The sequence below is a fragment of a genome, unplaced genomic scaffold, assembly GCF_019419815.1.
Source record: "Pyrus x bretschneideri cultivar Hongxiangsu unplaced genomic scaffold, Pyrus_bretschneideri_v1 Contig6, whole genome shotgun sequence".
Classification (NCBI taxonomy): Eukaryota; Viridiplantae; Streptophyta; class Magnoliopsida; order Rosales; family Rosaceae; genus Pyrus; species Pyrus x bretschneideri.
Genome location: NW_025999798.1, coordinates 5,396,160 through 5,410,693, shown reverse-complemented (window position 1 = coordinate 5,410,693; position 14,534 = coordinate 5,396,160). Strand labels below are relative to the sequence as shown.

Genomic DNA, 14,534 nt, shown 5'->3' with positions numbered 1-14,534 from the left:
TCTCATCAGCCAACGTATCTGTCACATGTACCCTGAAGAACCAGACCCATCGAACTTTACAATTCAACACCCAAGCTACTCATAATTTTGCAGCCTTTGGCCTTTTTCCCCAATACCTCCCCCACCCAGATAGCTCTCTCCGCTCGTATTTCGTGCCCCAAGAGCCAAGAAACTGTCTACCCCATTTCGGGAAACAAAGCAACCGATCCCTTTCACCGCCCGTTTCTCTCCAATTATACTAACTCAGATGGGAGAAAAACCCCAGGAGATTCCCCTGCGTGTCCATATCCATGAAACCTTATTAATTGATGAGCTTCTCGATGCTCGAAAGCTGGCTCATGGGGGATATTGGATTAGTCCCTTTCGGTGCTCCATGCATTGAAAGTTGAAATACTTGAAACATACATGTCGTGGTGCTCATGACTCAAAAACCCTAGTGGAGAAAACAGAGGAAGAAAATGGTTTCGCAGGTAGCATTTCACGTTGCATTTGGGGAGTAGGGTTTTCATTTTCTTGAAAGCTTGGGAATTGGGTTTTGTTTTTTGGGTCGTTCGGGATTTTTTTCTTCCTTAAGCAGCAGAAGATTCGTCGTTGGGTCAGGGTCTTGTTCACAATTAGAATGGTTGGGGTGGTGATATGGGAATTGGGTTTTATTTTCTTGTGCGAAATGATGCAATTAACACTTAATTAATTTTTGGTGGTTAATCTTGGTTAGGAAGAAGAGAAGCTCACCAAACAGATGAACAAAAACAGAGCAAATAAACAGAGCAAAGTTGCTGCTGCAGATAAAGCGGTCCAATTCCAAAGAGATGGGGTTCGTGTGAAAGCAAGAAGGGGTCAAGCAACTAATAGTCACAGCCTTGCTGAAAGGGTATTTTATTTACAAGTTCTTCCTGTTTTGTTTTGACTTCGAGCGATATTCTAATCTAATCTAAATTGCCGGAGCGATGTTCTAGTCTAGTTAACCTGGCTAGGCAGAGGCTCGACTCTCCTATATTTTTTACAAAATAACTTGAAATGGATGTAAATTTCAAATTTGATTTTCCAGGCAAGAAGAGAGAAAATTAGTATGAGTATGAAACTTTTGCAGTCTCTTGTTCCTGGTTGTGATCAGGTACCGCCTTATATTCAAGTTTTGCGTTATTTTTTACCCGATTTTCTCAGAGAAAATTAGTAGTTGAGAGTTAAAATCTTTCATTTTATATGCATGACAATTATAGATAACTGGCAAGGCTCGGATATTGGACGAGATCATCAAATACGTCCAGTTACTGCAGAATCAAGTCGAGGTAATAAGTACATTACTATTTTATCCACCTTTAATTGAAAAAGCTAGAGCTAGAAGAAGGTTGCTTAATCTCCCGTATTTTCCATTCGATTAATTAGAATATTGCTTGAATTAAAAGAAAAAACCTGGTATATATATATGATCAGTAAGACAGTTTAGGTCCTGTTAATTTGCGCAGTGCCTCACAGCTCAGCTTGCTTCGGTGGATCTCATGCTGTACTTCTGCGAGCTGAACCAAAGTGCAAATCCATCTGCTTCAGAGGTACTAAGATGGGAGAATATATATCATTAATCATTATGTTGTTAAACTACATTTTGAATCTTCTGAACTGTCCTAATTCCTACATCATATACATAATGATACCTCAGAGACTATGTTGCTTGGAACCTCAATTTTCGTCTGTGCTAGAGCCTAGCCCTACCCAGTTCGGGTCTCTGGTAGACGTTACACCGACTTCCGCTTCCATATTACTCACAGAGGAACAGAAAGCCAGCTTAATCCATCAGGTAGTGACACTTAACTTGATCAGGAACAGAAAATTACTTTGAGGATGCTGGATTAGTCAACTCCTGCACCCTCTTAACCTCTTAAATGCCCAGTTCCATTGATTAGAAAACCAAATAAGAAAAAGGTCCTCTATATATTTCTTACGTCATTTCTTGAATGCTTTTAATTGCAGGCAATCTGGGAAAAGAAAGAAAATAGCGAGATGGGAAACAGACTCGATTAGTTTACTATTTGTGGTTAAAAGCACAAACTTCGTGAAATATGTAGGAGCTGTAAAGTAACTGCGTTAAGTTTAACTTGGCAGTGTCCTCCGCCCATTCTGGTAGAAATCAATGAGAGGAGTATCACTATCCTGCTGTATTGCATCGGAGAGAATGTTGTCTTCCCTCGAATTTCATCGTATAGTCTATCACCTCGACTTTCTTCAGTGAAGAGCTCCAAATGCACTTTCATATCGTCCGACTAGTACATTGAAATACTTCTTCAGAGTGGTATTTTAAGCACCGGACTAGCACATTATTACTCCAAGCACGCAAGCTACAACTATTCGCACTTAGTGCAGCGAAGCGCTGAAGAAACACAGCTTTAGTTACCAACCATCAATCTCAAGTTTCTTCTTCTCAAAAAGAACCGAACGAGTTTCCAATAGTATATGATTTGTTGCCAGCAGATTTCCTTTGGCTGATACACCGTCCAATTTATTGCCAGCAGATTTGGTAATTGGATGGTGACTGGTTCAAGAAGAAGCTCTGCAATTTTCCCGTTTTTTGTAAATGGTAAAAAAAATTCTCACATGAGGAGGGAGGCCACATAGTTCAAAGTGACCCAACTACCGAAGCCCCCACAATGCTATGTATTTTTGTAATTTTGGCCCATTGTTTAAGAAGCAAAAAATAATGCTAAAAATATCTTGGCGCCCACCGTGGGGCTCGAACCCACGACCACAAGGTTAAGAGCCTTGCGCTCTACCAACTGAGCTAGACGGGCTTGTTGACTTATTCCTGTACAAACATTTTATAGATGTAAACATAAGTTGGTAGGATATAGTTCCACAGATACGTCATAACAAAAAATCAGCAAAGAATACATCGTCTCATAAATACATCTGTCCTAAAACAAAATGACGAGATAGATACACTTATCGACTTACATCAAGTCTCTCGTCTCTTTTCGTTATGTCATTGCAAGCATGAAAGTTTTATTTGGGTGACGAGAAGTTGAAGTCAAAGTCCATTTGACCCATACCAACGTCCCAGAAGTCATCTATTGGATTGCCAAGCTCATATGAGGATCTAGAAGTATCACTGCCAAATAACGGTGATAGTGACGGCAATTTAAATGAACTATGGTCATCCAAACTAGGAAAAACCATCTCGTTTGCAACATTTACGTTATCACTAACGTAATTGTTCACATTTATCATCATTGTTTGATGATCCTCCGTAACTACGGCTGTACCAACATCATTGTTCTCATTCACTGTAGTTTGATGATCTTCTACAACTGGAGCCACTGCCACCTCAACGTTGTTGTGCTCGTGCACAGTCGTGCGCTGATCCTCTTCAGCTTGGACATTGACTTGATTGTTGGTGCTAGGACTCGCATCCATAACCCCAATGTTGACCGCAATGTTCTCTATTGTTTGATGATTATACTCCAAAACTCGCGGTACAACAAATAAGTTGACCCCAAAATCCTGCAACGGGTCACAAGGTAATCTTTGGGGTAACTGAACGGGGTTGTGCGTCGTAGGATGAGCTAAAAGTCGCATAGCATCCCTTCTAGCTCGGATAAGCTGCAAAAGTGTTAAACCAACAAGCATTAAGTCAATGAATTACCTTGATGTGTGGTTGTACATATTATAAAAATGTACATGAATCACTCACGTAGGATCCAAGACGATCATCTTTAAACAATGTTATCGTATCCCCGGCGCCCAAGCCATGCGCCTGAATGAAGCTCCCTGAAAAAACTATAATGATCAGAATATCCTCAAAACAAATCTAGCCATCATAACTATGCTAAGGAGAGGTGGGTGAAATGCTAAAAGTGGTGCGTGAAAATCAGCTCTGTTAAGAAAAAAGCGTGGTCTGAGGACGTGATGATATGATGAATTGTGTAGTTGAGTTAGAGCTTAGGCTCACTTGTATGATCAAGTATATACATCCTGCTCCTTTCGTTGGGCCAAAACCTGCAAAAAGATTCGATAACATTTTAGAATTTAATTAAAGCAAAAAAGAAAAAGAAAAAAGAAGGTTAAATAGGGAGTTGGCTTGATATTAACCTGAACCTGACAGTCCAAACTTGCATATAATCCATATCGTCCAAGTGCAGCCACAGTCCTCTTTCCTTTGATGCGAGGACAGGGAAATGGCTTTCGGCTTCTCGCTGAAGCAATACATATATGGTCATGATACAACTCAAGCAGAATCACATTGCTATTATATACGTATGATATCAGAACTACATGGTTCTGAGCATATGTACTTTATTTTGTTCTAACCTTGGGTACTACAATGCGACCATTCGCCTTGACGTCGCTATTCTGTAATTTTTTCTGGAACAAAAACCTCATCTGTTGTGGATTGAATAGCTGAAAATAATGCAGAAGGATCTACCAATAAGTAATCATTTGTGAATGTAGAGAAATAATAAGCAAAATTACACTTCCAACTCATTTAAATAAGTGTGCATATAAATATGTATACTTCAACTCAGTTAGGTAATACCGTTGATTTTAGACTGATTTAGCGTTTTTTTTTTTTAAGAGCTAGTAAATTGTATTGTGCCACGTGCCATCAATTGTATGAAATATAAGGCAAGTTAAGTAATACCATTGATTTTAGACCGATTTGGCTTGTATATAATTTTACAGCGTTTAAAAATTGTTTATGCCGTGTGTCAATTATATGATGAGGTAAGTTAGGTAATATCGTAGATTTTGTACCGGTTTGGCCTGTGTTTTATTTTCAAGATATTTGCAAATTATTTTGTTTCACGTGCCAATTATATGATACAGTAAGTTAGGTTATATCATCGATTTGCAACTTATCATATAATTGGCACGTGATACAAAACAATTTTCGGACACTACGAGATATATGAACCAACAAATCAGGCCAAAATCAATGCTGTTATCTAACTTAACTATATATCATACAATTGACGATACACAAAACAAAACTGTTACAAACACTTTGAAAACAATATACTCACCAAATTGATCTAAGGTCAACGCTACTATCAAATTTATCTTTTATAAAATTGACACACGACACAAAATGAACATTTAAAAGTCATATATGCGCCAAACGTTTCTTAAATAATCGCTATTATGCCTACTTACCTTTTTTATAATTGACACGCGACATAACACTTTGAAAGATTTAGGCGCGAAAGTACTCTGAAATCGACGCTATTACCTAAATTGAAATATGTAGATGTCGTGCTTTTGTAAGCGCAAATGTTTGTGAAAGTATTACAAATTTACATTATATTTCAATTATTAGAAATTTTCTTATTCATCACTACAGGAGTTCATGTGTAATTTCAGATCAGAAAAGAAAAGGAACTCAGTGATTCGTATATGAGAAACTGAAGATTAAGAGGTTAGGTAATTCATATCAGATCAAGGCATGACATGTATATATCAGTCATGAGAAACATAAAGTCAGCTATGTAAGAAAAAGCATTTCTTGAGAGAACCCAAATATCAATATGTACGGTGAAAAAGCTACAAGGACATCACAAGGCAAGTAATTAGCTTACACGGGGATCTGGAGTCGGAGGGGGACAAGTCAAGACAGGGGGTTGGCGAGCAGCTGGTTCGTGAACCAGTGGCTCATCCCTAGGGTTCCGTCGGTACGAGTTCTCGCTACGTAGAGGCCCGCTACTTCTACTGCTTCCGGCCAGATTATCTTCGGCAGCAGATGCTGCAACATTGTTTTTCTCGTGAACACCGGCCATTTTTGGTTTTTAATAAATTTTCAAAGAATGATATGAACTAATAAGTTAGTAACGCCTCCCCACACTAAACTGCTTTCTCTCTAAAACTCTCACTCTCTAAGCTGTATGGTCATATGAAGGCAAGGCCTGGGCGCTATAAAGAGAGGGAGGAAGGTGTTAGACTCTTCGCTGGAATTGTCAGTTTCTAGGAATTCGCGGATCAGTGTACGCCTGGAGGTCTCGCTCACTGACGCCCGTCAACCACACCAACTATTTGAGTGACACCATTTACTCAGATGAAGTCGGGATCTTTTCGTCACCACTCTCATTTCACTTTAATCAATCTCTCTCTTAATAAGATTATTATATGTAAGTAACGTTTGTTGATATGGTTCATGGAATCCAGCTCTCTGAGCTAGCAAGCTGCCGTTTGCATTTAATTATTTAGTTTCTTCTTTTTTGTTTGTTTGTTTTTTGGATTTTGTTTCATCATTTTATGTACATATAATTACGTGTGATGAAGTTCCTGGGATATAATCAAAAGGGCAGTACTAGATGATGCTATAGAGAAACGGAGAGAGAGTTGAGGATAGGGTTTTGTTGGAGGGGTGAGAAAATTGTTTTGACAGATGGGAGGAAAAAGTTGGGAAGAAAATAAAGTGGGGAATAGGTGTTGTTCCAGTTCTAATTAGGAGGACACGATATCAATACAATTAATGGTGCAAACCAGGCAAGGTGGTTTCCAAATTCCAGAGAAATCCTGTGGAAACGTGATTTTTATGCACCACTTTCTTGGCACTCATCACCTTATGTCAAGCGAGGGAAGAAGACGACCCTTTTTTTTTTTTTTTTTTTTATGGGTCTACCGAATTCTAAAAACCATCTTAATACTCTATATAGGGCTGCGCACGGGCTGGGCTGGGCCAGGCCCAAATTTGGAGGAACCAGATCTATCTGTTTTAAAATGTAACAGGCCAGGCTGGGTAGATAGATTTTAAGTTTGAGAACCGAACCTAATCTGACCCGTTTGAAATGGGCTAATTCCAAATGGGTCCATGGGTTCCATTACTTCCATTACTTCTTTTTTTTTTCTTCCAGTTTTGGGCATACTACCAATGTTTTTTTCTTTCTCATCTTCACATCAACTCTGTAACGCCCCGACCCGAAAATTTTTATTTCAGAATTACATTTAGTGATAGGCCAAAAATAAACTCTTGTTTACTTACTACCATTAATCACAATTTATTTAATAAATTCTTAATTTCTCACAAAATCTATAGCTAAATTTATTTACCAAAAACATAAGGTTAACCTTTAAACTAAACACCCAATCCTTTTTCTTCTTCTAATATTCAATAAAGATTAATCTCGATTATTTTAAGGCTACATCTAACTCCTGTTAGACTGCCTACGTATCCTTGAACGAAATCAAGCCTTTCGTAGTTCACAAATCCTTTTTAAACCATTTTCGGAAATATTCAAATAACCGAAATATCCAACATTAGTGTTAATAATTGAACCCATCAATTCTATTAGAATATCAAAATTTGCATAAAAAGGCAGTATCGATTCACTGGCCACGCGCCGCCGCAGGTGGCGGTTTCTAGTGAACAGAAATCCCAAATTCTGACCAACACTAAAATTCACCAAATTTTACAGGCAAGTAGAGCTAAATGAGAGGAATAACTTTCATACATGGGCCGAAGTTCAATTCTACCGGGAAAAGCCCCAATTTCACTCAAACCCACCGGAAACCCTAGAAACGGGGTGCTTCGATTTTCCTTCCTCGGTGTTCCACCGCCCTTCGAACTGATTGGGCTTTGTTCCAGGGCTCAAAGGGAGTCTAATGGTGAAGAAGATCGACATGTTTGCATCCAGAATTGGCCAATTTGCTAGCGTGGTCTGTCGCATCCACCAGTGCGATTCCTCATGATTTCGAGCCCAATCTCTTCGGATTTGGGGTGGAAATGGTAAAGGAAGGGTGGTGGGGTACTTCCCAAGTGATGACTCGGCTTAAATTGCGAGAATTTGGCCGGAGGAACCCTCGAAAACCATTGTTTCCAACCGGGTCGGGTCGGGTCGCAAAGGGTGCGGGTCGAGGATCCTGTGCCTCCCCTTTCTCTCATTTCCCTCTCCTTTATTTTCTCCTTGATTGGTCACTTTCTTTCCTATCCCCCATTCTGATTCGTTCGTCCCCTCTCCCTTCTCTCATTTCTCTTTTTTTCTTCCCATCACAGCCACACACGTGGCTCCTGATCAAAGCTCCAACAAATTTGGAGCCTTCCAGATTAATAATTAAATGACCATTTAGTCCATATCTTTATTCGTTTATAACTTTTTTGCTATAACTCCAATTTACATTCCATTTGCGCCCATGCGTTCGTATCAACGAGTACTATCCAAATACATCAAGAAATACAATAAAATATATGGGGATTATTTAGTCCTCATATAACTACATTAAGCCAAATCAGGCCATGTTCGTCTTTTTCACTTATTGATACATTTTACGACGTAAATTATAATAATTTCCGGAAACAAAATTTTAAAATTTCTCAATTAAATTTTCATAACCATAAATCAATTTATTTTCGATTTCCTCCACATATTCATATATTTAAATTTTCAGGGTATTACAATCTCCATTCTCTCCTCTTCCCTTTTCCCAAATGAAAAAATGAAGAAATCACCATTTCCTAATTATTGCATCACCTAGGCCTCTGCCACTGCCGATGTCTTCAACTTCAATCATCTCTCTGTCTGCAACTTCAGTCATCTCTCTATTTGCAACTTTAATTGGTCCCAACGCCATCACTTAATGATTCGATGACAAGTTTCCACCTTTTCCAAATCTTCGACTCATTCACACTTTCTTCTTTTTAGTTCGTCGGATTTAATGGTTTCTCGACTTGCAGGTGTTGAGAGGTGGTGGATCTACGATATTGTCAATTTCTAGGACTTAGGACTTGGGAGAGAAGGAGAATGAGAGGAGTCGAAGAGGATTTCGAGTTGGGAACTGAAATGGCTGATTAAGGAGGGTTAGGAAGACGGGGTTTGCTGACTAAAGGATGTTTTGGTGAATCAATGATGATGGTCTAAGTTTGGTGATGTCATCGAGGAGATGAGTGGGAAAATATGAGCCAAGTAGGAGTCTGGGAGAGGAAGAAGGGACTAGGTCACTTGGAGAAACAAGTCCAATCTAAGTGAGATTTGATTAATGATTGTTGATCATTCCATTTTAGCAACGGATTAGTTCAGGACCCCGTAATTCTAAAGATTTGGACCCGGCCTCGCCCGTAAATACCACCACCTCACCCTGACCCACCCCGAACCGCAAATACCTGCCTCGACCCACTGGTCATTGACTCATTTGTCCACCCCTAACTATATATAAGATACGTTTTCCTAGCATAGTTGAAAAGTGCTAGTACTTTTCATGTGGCCGTGCACGGGTTCGACTGCCAACTTTCTTGTATTTGTTATTTTTTATTTTATTTTTCAACCATGTTTCATTCATATTGGCCTTTGGTCATGTGTGGGGTAACTATTTGGGGCCTTTTTGAGCTACACTGTTTTTTTTTTATTTATATTTTAAAATATTTATAGTTTAATTTCGTTCATTATAAAAGATAACTTTTGCTAATAAATTTGTAGTTAGGAATATCATAATAAATTAAAATTCTTAAAAGTCCAATATAATTTTTAAAAGGGCCCCCCCTTTCTTATATGATATCATTTAATAAAATACATGTCATAACCAGAATCATTTATTCTTTTGGCCACCATTTAAAAGTCATCTATTTTTCATTCCATTTGAAAACTATTTAGTCATCCATATCAAAAAGAAAATTATAGTACTACTACATCTACTGTTAGATTAATTTGGTTTAATTGTTTAAGACATGAATCTTGAAATTTTAACTAACCTGACAAAAATCAACGAGAGAGGGGGAATGTGACAGCCCGTCCCAGAAATATTACAACGTACGTGTGAAAAGACGAAATTGTCCCTAGTTCGATTTCTTTACGTTTAATTGTTGTTGTGAGTTTGGTTGGCATGTTTGGAGCCACGCACACCTTCCCACACACCCCTAACCTTTCCTTCTATTTCCCTACATCTGTCCCGAGTCCCTTCTCCCACCCCATTCACCATATACGTACGGACACACACCCAAAACCCATTAAACTTCCACAGATCGAGGGAACCAAGACCATATTCGAACTCGTGAGGCTTGTAGGAGTCTAACCGTACCATTTTCAGGTAAGAACATCATCGTTTTCACGTTGAATCCACGATGTCCGATTTCGAGTACTGTTCATGCACACGTGATTTCTTACGTTTTAGGGAATTTCAAGCTTGTAGGTAGCTTGTTAAGGTCTCTAGGAGGCTCAGGGTGGTTCGTTTGAAGGATTTGGACGTCGGGATCACTAGTTTCGAAGTTGGCCGGAGTTGGGTTGAATTTTGAGGTGAGATTTCGTGGTTTTTAACCCTTGAAAGTAGTATAATTGTGTTCCTCTAGTTCCAAGCTTCATTTTGGTACCAATTTTGTGAAATTTGGATGAAAAACGAAGAAGATATCAACGTTTGAAAAATTCCCGATTTTCCGGCGCCGGAGGCTCACCGGAGAAGACGACGGAATATTCCGTCAAGTCTGACGGAATATTCCTGACACCGTTGACGGAATCTGTTAAAACTGACAGAATATTCCCTACGGCGTCAATTGACGCCGTCAGCGTGCCAGGCACGTGCCTGCGCGTGGGGGCGCGTGGGGCGGTGGAAATTTTTTTTAAAAAATTGGGGATGTTCCTGAGGTTGAGTAGAGCACGTTGGTATATTCATTTGCCCCATTTGAGCATTGTATGAGAAGTTGTTACAAAAGGTTGGTTATGTGCTTTAAAATTAACGTTTTTGTAGTTGTTTCGCATATAGGTGATACCTATCCCGAGGACGAGCGTGGTCACTCGAGGCAGGGGGGCTACGACCCTTCTACATACCAGTGAGTGGGCTTTTGGTTTTCCGTATATACCTATATACATTTATTTTCCCAAAAATTGATTGAAAGGGTTATTTGTTTCATGCCATGCACTATATTATCATTGTTTATGCATCATTACGTGCATTATTAGTTGTATATATATTCATATGCATATTGGGTGCTGCAGACGCACAGGTAAGTGCCAGGTAAGTGTTATTCATGTTTATATTCAGTAGCGATTCGAGATGCTTAGAGAGCTCATAACCTGCACCCCCGGTGTTAGTGCTCCCGCCCAGAGTAGGGCACAGTCCTTCACGTGATGTTCACCTCCCGCACCACACGCTCAGCTTGGATCCAAGTTAGGTGCACAGTCCTGTCGTACAGACCACATTAGGTGGTTCCGACTCGTAGGTGACCCACGATTATTCGCACAGCCTTCACGTGATCGTAGCACTAGAGCGTTTATATGTATTACACCAAGGCCTGTCGTACAGACCACTTTAGGTGGTTCCGACTCGTGGGCAGGTTTAGTTATTAAGATTGAGATTTGAGCTCTAGATTCAGCCGTACAGGTCATGTTAGGTGACTCCGGCTGCCAGATTATATGTTATTGATATGATTTATACCTGAGCACTTGCATTTCATTATGAGGTTCCGACATGGCATATTCTTGAGCATATTTGGTATATCTATATATATGTACATATGGTTATTTTCTGGGAAGTATACAGGTTTTACGGCGAAGGGTTAGAATCTTGTTTATGAAATGGTTTTTGAAAAGCTTTGTTTTGCCCACTCACACTTTTGTTTTGCGCCCCTCCAGGTTCTAGTTGTCTAGCAGGTTCGGTGGTTTCCCAGAGGGCTTTCCCGGCATTTCTGACAGAAGATCACCAGCGTAGGGTCACCTTCGGGTGTACTGTTGTCGCATCATTTTTCTTTTGGACTGCTTTAGGCTTATTGCTCTGAACTTATGTCTCACTTACGCTAGCACTTATTTCTATCACCTTATGTATGCTAGTTTTTTTGTTGTTCGTACTATTTGTATTACTATTTTATTAGCTTCCGCACTGTGCACATGGTTACGTCACCTCCATGTGACGGCCAGCACTCCCTGATCTCGGTCGGGGTGTGTCAGGGAAAATATCATCGTCACTTTAGGGCGTGAGGAAAAATGCAATAAAAAAGGTTCATTATAAGATGCTACTAATATCATAACCAGTTATTAGTTTAGCACATAAATTTTTCTCAAAATAAAATCTAGATGATAATAAGAACATGAATGGTTCTGATCATGGTATTTGTATTTGTATGGTGATATGATAGGTACATAGCCATCACACCATACTTTTGTATTTAAAAGGTAAGGAGATTTGAACCAAAAATGTAGAGAACACAGATAGGTACATGACCACCACATTATGCTTCATTTTGCTTTGTTGTTATTTATTTATTTATTTATTTTGGCATTATATCTATTTACATACAATAAAAAAATATAAAAGGAAATATAGCAACCAAAACTTTAAACCATGTAAGGGCCTCCGTTTGAGTCTCACTTAGGACCTCCAAAATCTCAAGACCAACCTTGAAGAAGAGTATGTGAAAGGTACAAATATGTGTGTGGATAGCGTCACCCTAAAGAATAAGGTATCATTACCATTTGATTTGAACATGCAATAAATTGTAGAGTAAACTAGGTAGGCTAAAATTGTAAATTAAATGATGCGTCACCAGTAAGAAATAAATATGTTAATCAACACTTAAATATTAATCCAATTATCAATTTCCACATCATTTAGTTTACAAAAATTAGTCTACACATTTAGTTTCCCTAGCATTACCCTAAATTGTAATACAATAAGGTCCAACCATAATAAACTGCAATTAATTAACGTGCTTATTTTCTGTTAGTGTCATATCACATTGTTTATAAATTTAGTCAAAAAAGTTGATTTACGTAACATTACTCCTACATAGAAGAATATCATTATACCTAAGAAAAATACACTTATCGACGTGCATCTAGTCTCTTGTCTCTTCGTTACGGAGTTGCATGCATAAAAATTTCATTTGGACAGCGAGAAGTGATGAAGTCAAAATCCATATGATCCATACCAATGTCCCAGAAATCGTTAATTGGATAGCCAAACTCATAAGAGGATCCAGAAATATCACTTCCACACAACGGTGATGCGAAGACAATTTAAATGCACTATGATCATGTAAACTAGGAAAAATCATCTCATTTGCAACATTTACGTTATCTCTAACGTTGTTGTTTGCATTTATCATCATTGCTTGATGATCTTCCATAATTACGGCCATACCAACATTGTTTTTCTCATTCACCGTAGTTTGATGATCTTCTTCGACTGGAGCCACTGCCACATCAACATTGTTGTTCTCGTGCACAGTTGTTTGAAGATCCTCTTCGGTTTGGACACCTTCTTGATTGTTGGTGCTAGGACTTGCATCCATAACGCAAATGTTGACTGCAATGTTCTCTGTTGTTTGATAATTATACTCTAAAACTCGCGGTACAACAAACAAGTCGACCCCAAAATCATGCAAAGGATCATAAGGTAATCTTGGAGGCAACCGGTTGTGCGTTGTTGGATATGTTAAATGTCGCATAGCATCCCTTCTAGCTCGGAGAGTCCAAGTCGTAAATAATCCATGTCGTTCAATTGTAAGTGGAGCCATACTCCTCCATCCTTTACCTCTAGGATATGGTAATGGAATTCTGCTTCTCTCTAAGAAATATTCAAAACAAGAAAATTAATATTATACTTAGAAAAAGGCATAAATAACATGCCAAAAATGAAAACCTCCAACAAGTAAAAGGATAAATGTGGAAATCAATATATAGATTTTGTTCAAATTATATATATATAGCATTTCGATTTTAGAAAAATTAAAACAACGACATTTAAATTGACTAAATAGAAAAACAATTACGGTATCAAAGCTCCTTTGACACACCCCGACCCAGAAAGTCCACTTGGACCCTGAATCGAGCTGTGGTGGCCGACACCTGGAAGGTGACGAAGCCATAAAATGTGATAGTCCATAAAAAGTGAATAAATTTGAATCTAAAAGTGTCTAAGTACCAGAGTGCGCTACGAGTGGGAGCGAACCCATTTCACACGCGATGTCAGAGCATAAGTAAGGTGCAGTAATGTGGGTAAGAATCATACCCTCAAAAATATCCATCAATACTAAGATTCGCCATAGATTCTTGTCGATACAAACTCAGCAGCTAAAACCTGGAGGGCACCAAACAGAAGGTGTGAGTAAGCAATAAAACCAAGCTTCCCAAAGTTACTACCTCTCAAAAAGTAATGCCCTTAAATGTAAAACCCGTATCGTTTTCCATAAGACAGTACAACATATATACATATATCCAAACCATACTCGGAAATGACCAAAACCACGGTTTGCCATCACATCCACCATACATTAATAAGTAGGCCAAATGAACTAAATCAATACAAAGTGATATATCAGTCAGAGTCAGCTAAAATGACATGTACAACTTATCCATATCTCATCAATCATGGCTAGCATATAAGTCGGAGTCACTTATAGTGACCTGTACGACTTATCCATATCTCGTCAATCCTGGCTAGCATATAAGTCTGAGTCACCTATAGTGACCTGTACGACTTATCCATATCTCATCAATCCTGGCTAGCATATAAGTCGGAGTCACCTATAGTGACCTGTACGACTTATCCATATCTCGTCAATCCTGGCTAGCCAATAGCTCAATAAGTATACCTGCACACGAGTCGGAACCACCTAAAGTGGTCTGTAT

The 14,534-nt window shown here is 38.9% G+C and overlaps 1 protein-coding gene and 1 non-coding gene across 3 annotated transcripts; one reads left to right on the top strand and one right to left on the bottom strand.

Moving 5' to 3' along the window:
• The first annotated feature begins 312 nt into the window (after window positions 1-312).
• LOC103967266 (transcription factor bHLH137-like) lies at window positions 313-2,223 on the top strand. Of its 2 annotated transcripts, none has more exons than XM_009380542.3 (7): window positions 313-470; window positions 716-871; window positions 1,049-1,114; window positions 1,221-1,289; window positions 1,467-1,550; window positions 1,658-1,795; window positions 1,969-2,223. In XM_009380542.3, the coding sequence occupies exons 1-7, from the start codon at window positions 459-461 to the stop codon at window positions 2,017-2,019; spliced, it is 576 nt and encodes a 191-aa protein (XP_009378817.1). In that variant the 5' UTR covers window positions 313-458; the 3' UTR covers window positions 2,020-2,223. The 2 variants fall into 2 exon arrangements, with proteins under 2 accessions (XP_009378817.1, XP_048428237.1); XM_048572280.1 differs by lacking the exon at window positions 313-470 and adding an exon at window positions 482-622.
• A 487-nt stretch (window positions 2,224-2,710) lies between these two features.
• On the bottom strand, window positions 2,711-2,783 carry TRNAK-CUU. Its single transcript has one exon. It is a non-coding gene; the product is annotated as a tRNA-Lys (tRNA).
• Window positions 2,784-14,534: the final 11,751 nt, after the last annotated feature.